This window comes from Salvelinus namaycush, chromosome 17, assembly GCF_016432855.1.
Source record: "Salvelinus namaycush isolate Seneca chromosome 17, SaNama_1.0, whole genome shotgun sequence".
Classification (NCBI taxonomy): Eukaryota; Metazoa; Chordata; class Actinopteri; order Salmoniformes; family Salmonidae; genus Salvelinus; species Salvelinus namaycush.
Window position 1 is genome coordinate 21,186,104 of NC_052323.1, and position 3,180 is coordinate 21,189,283.

At 44.7% G+C, this 3,180-nt stretch overlaps 1 protein-coding gene across 1 annotated transcript; it reads left to right on the top strand.

Moving 5' to 3' along the window:
- Positions 1 to 2,542, top strand: LOC120062050 (LRRN4 C-terminal-like protein). The gene is made up of 2 exons (XM_039011858.1): positions 1 to 96; positions 1,343 to 2,542. Exon 2 carries the CDS (start codon positions 1,345 to 1,347, stop codon positions 2,146 to 2,148), a length of 804 nt encoding a protein of 267 aa, XP_038867786.1. The 5' UTR covers positions 1 to 96; positions 1,343 to 1,344; the 3' UTR covers positions 2,149 to 2,542.
- Positions 2,543 to 3,180: the final 638 nt, after the last annotated feature.

The window sequence follows — 3,180 nt, forward strand, 5'->3', positions numbered from 1 at the left end:
GAGAGAGAGAGAATGTGAGAGTTAAGAAAATAACAAAGAAGAGTGAAGAGGGATTGCGGGAAGAGACATTAGATATCCTATTATTCTACATTTCAGGTATAGTAAAAGATCACTACTCGCATTGGTATGTTATAGTTTTCTTTCACTTGGTTGCTATGGTGATGTTTGAGAGCATGACTGTACTCATGTTTCTCGCATTTTCACAACCACCTAAAAAGATGAATGATTGATTAACCTAGTCAACATCAACTCAGATAAAACCATACAACAACTTTAATCATTTAGAATGTTGCTGTGTTATTCTATGGATGAAAGTATGTGGAAGCTAAATAGAGGACTAGCATGTGTTGAGAGTTCAGCTCGGGTTCCCACAGATTTGTCTGGCACGCTGCCAACTGAGAAGAGAGCACTAGCTGGTGGAGACTCCACTTTCCCTTTGTTGTGTTTTTAATGGTTACTCATCTGAGCCAATGAATGTTCATTATTAAAGCCCTAACAAGTGACCCTTCACCTACATACATTTGTAAATCCTATATAACCCCAGGATGCTTATCTACCACAGGAGGTTAGTGGCACATTAATTGGGGAGGACGGGCTCGTGGTAATGGCTGGAGCGGAATAAGTGGAATGGTATCAAGTACATCAAACACATGGTTTGATGCCCTTCCATACGCTCCATTGCAGCCATTATTATGAGCCGTCCTCCCCTCAGCAGCCTCCACTCCACTCTGCTTTATGTACAATAGTGACTAAATGTGGTGGGAAGCGTTGTCCATCTTTCTAACCTTTGTACAGAATTAATTCTGTCTTTCTTTTTTTTAACTCCTTGAGAATCAGGCTTGTTAGTGTACCTCTCTGTGAACCAGTTGTCATACAGTACATTATCTCACTCTGAATCGGTTGTCCCACAGTACATTATCTCTCTGTGAACCGTTTGTCCTACAGCACATTATCTCTCTGTGAACCTGTTGTCCGACAGTACATTATCTCTCTGTGAACCTGGTTGTCCTACAGTACATTATCTCTCTGTGACCTGGTTGTCCTACAGTACATTATCTCTCTGTGACCTGGTTGTCCTACAGTACATTATCTCTCTGTGACCTGGTTGTCCAACAGTACATTATCTCTCTGTGAACTGGTTGTCCTAAAGCACATTATCTCTCTGTGAACCGGTTTTCCTGCAGTACATTATCTCTCTGTGAACCGGTTGTCCTACAGTACATTATCATTCATATCTTTCTGTCTGTTGTATCCTGTGCCTCCTCCTGTACGGGTTGACATGGTGATAATGTGGGAGGTAATTCCTACTTGTGGTTATAATCTTTCCATTTCTGTTCCACAGAGATGATGTCATTCTGCTGGAACTTGGCTGCTATGCTCCTTCTACTACTACTGACCCCTGACCTGCTTCCCACCCGCCTCATCAACACCCGCCCCCTTCTCACACACGCCGTTCCCACCTCCCCGCCAGTCACATACCCCAAGATCCAATACGTTACCGGCATGGGCTTCGACTACGACGAAGATGACGACACTGAAGAGGATGCTTCCCATTTCCCTCCTAACCACAGCAAAGCCTCATCAGCTTCTACTCTAGTTCCGATGCAGTCCAAGCCCTGTGACTACCATCCCTGCCAGGACAACCAGCTCCCCTGCTCCCAGCTCTCTGCCCAGACCAGATGCCTCTGCCCTGGTCTAAGTGGTGCAGGCGAGCCCCCTCATGCTCCACACCTCCAGAAGCTAGTGCCAGGCGCTAATGGGGGGGCAGAGGTACGGTGGTGCGCCCCAGCCTCTGTGGTATCTGGGTACCGGGTCGTGATCGAAGATCGAAGAGGAGAACCTCTCCAGTTCGGGGGTGATTCTCGGAGCGGGGTGCTGGGGGAACTAGAGGCAGGTGTCAAGGTGTGTGTGGAGGCGGTGAACATGGCGGGAACCAGCGCCCCCTCGAAGCTCTCCTGCCTGCGCTACGACCCCCCTGAGGCCACCAACCTGGCCCTAAGGGCAGGGGTTATCGGAGGGGGGCTGGGTTTTCTCCTGCTCCTTTTCCTGGTCACCCTGGTCCTCTGGAGGCGACAGACATGTAAAACAGGGGAAAACTCAGCAGAGGGGCTGGGAAACCCCTCCTACAGCACAGAGGGAATGCTGTGATCCAGTTTTGAGATTACAGACGGTACAGTGATTCAGTAGCACAGGCGACCCTTAGAGAGAATGTAGGAGTAAAGCAACTGGGACAGGACAGAGCCAAAATGGCTTCACTCACCAGTGACTCACCAGCACTGTGCTCAGGTTGTTCAGAATCCTGCACTTATGAATATAGGAATTAAACAAGAACTTTGGACTTTTGTGAACTAAATAACCCTAACAAAATCTTAAGAGGCGTTGTGACTAAAGAGACTGCAGGTTGTTTGCTGGCAAATTAACTTGTGTTCAGAAGGATCAAGACAGAGCAGTTATGGCAGTCAGATTCATGTGTAGAATAAATGAAACTAACTCAATAATCATGATGAATAACAAAAGTAATTGTTTTTCTAATAAAAGTGCTTTCATAATTTTGGCTGAGTTTGTGTGAGTGATTGTTTTTAACGGAAGGAACATCATATTTTGATAAAACTAAATTAATACTGTTGGAAGTAATAAAAGTTCCGATTACAGTAATGCAACTTTTATTTTGAAACTTGAGTATGATGTGCGGTTGAAGATCAGTCTGATTGGCTATAGCTTCAATACTGGCTGAAGTGCCTCCTTTTTAAGAATGTCGTCCAATGATTACCACTCAAACAATCAACATGGAACGAATGAGGAAATACAGTACTACATGAGAAGATTCCATTCAAATAGGCACCGATAAACAAGATGGCAAACTCAGGTAAGTGCGTATTTTACGACTGTATTCTGCATTTACCTTCTTCGTGCAGTTCGCAGCGCCGTTTGATCATCTGTCTCTGTGAGCCATAATACATTGGATCAAATGTCATTGATTTTGTCAGTGTAACACCAGGTTTATTTTTTTATTTTTTTATTTCACCTTTATTTAACCAGGTAGGCTAGTTGAGAACGAGTTCTCATTTACAACTGCGACCTGGCCAAGATAAAGCAAAGCAGTGCGACACAAACAACAACACAGAGTTACACATGGAATAAACAAACATACAGTCAATAACACAGTAGAAAATAAGTCTA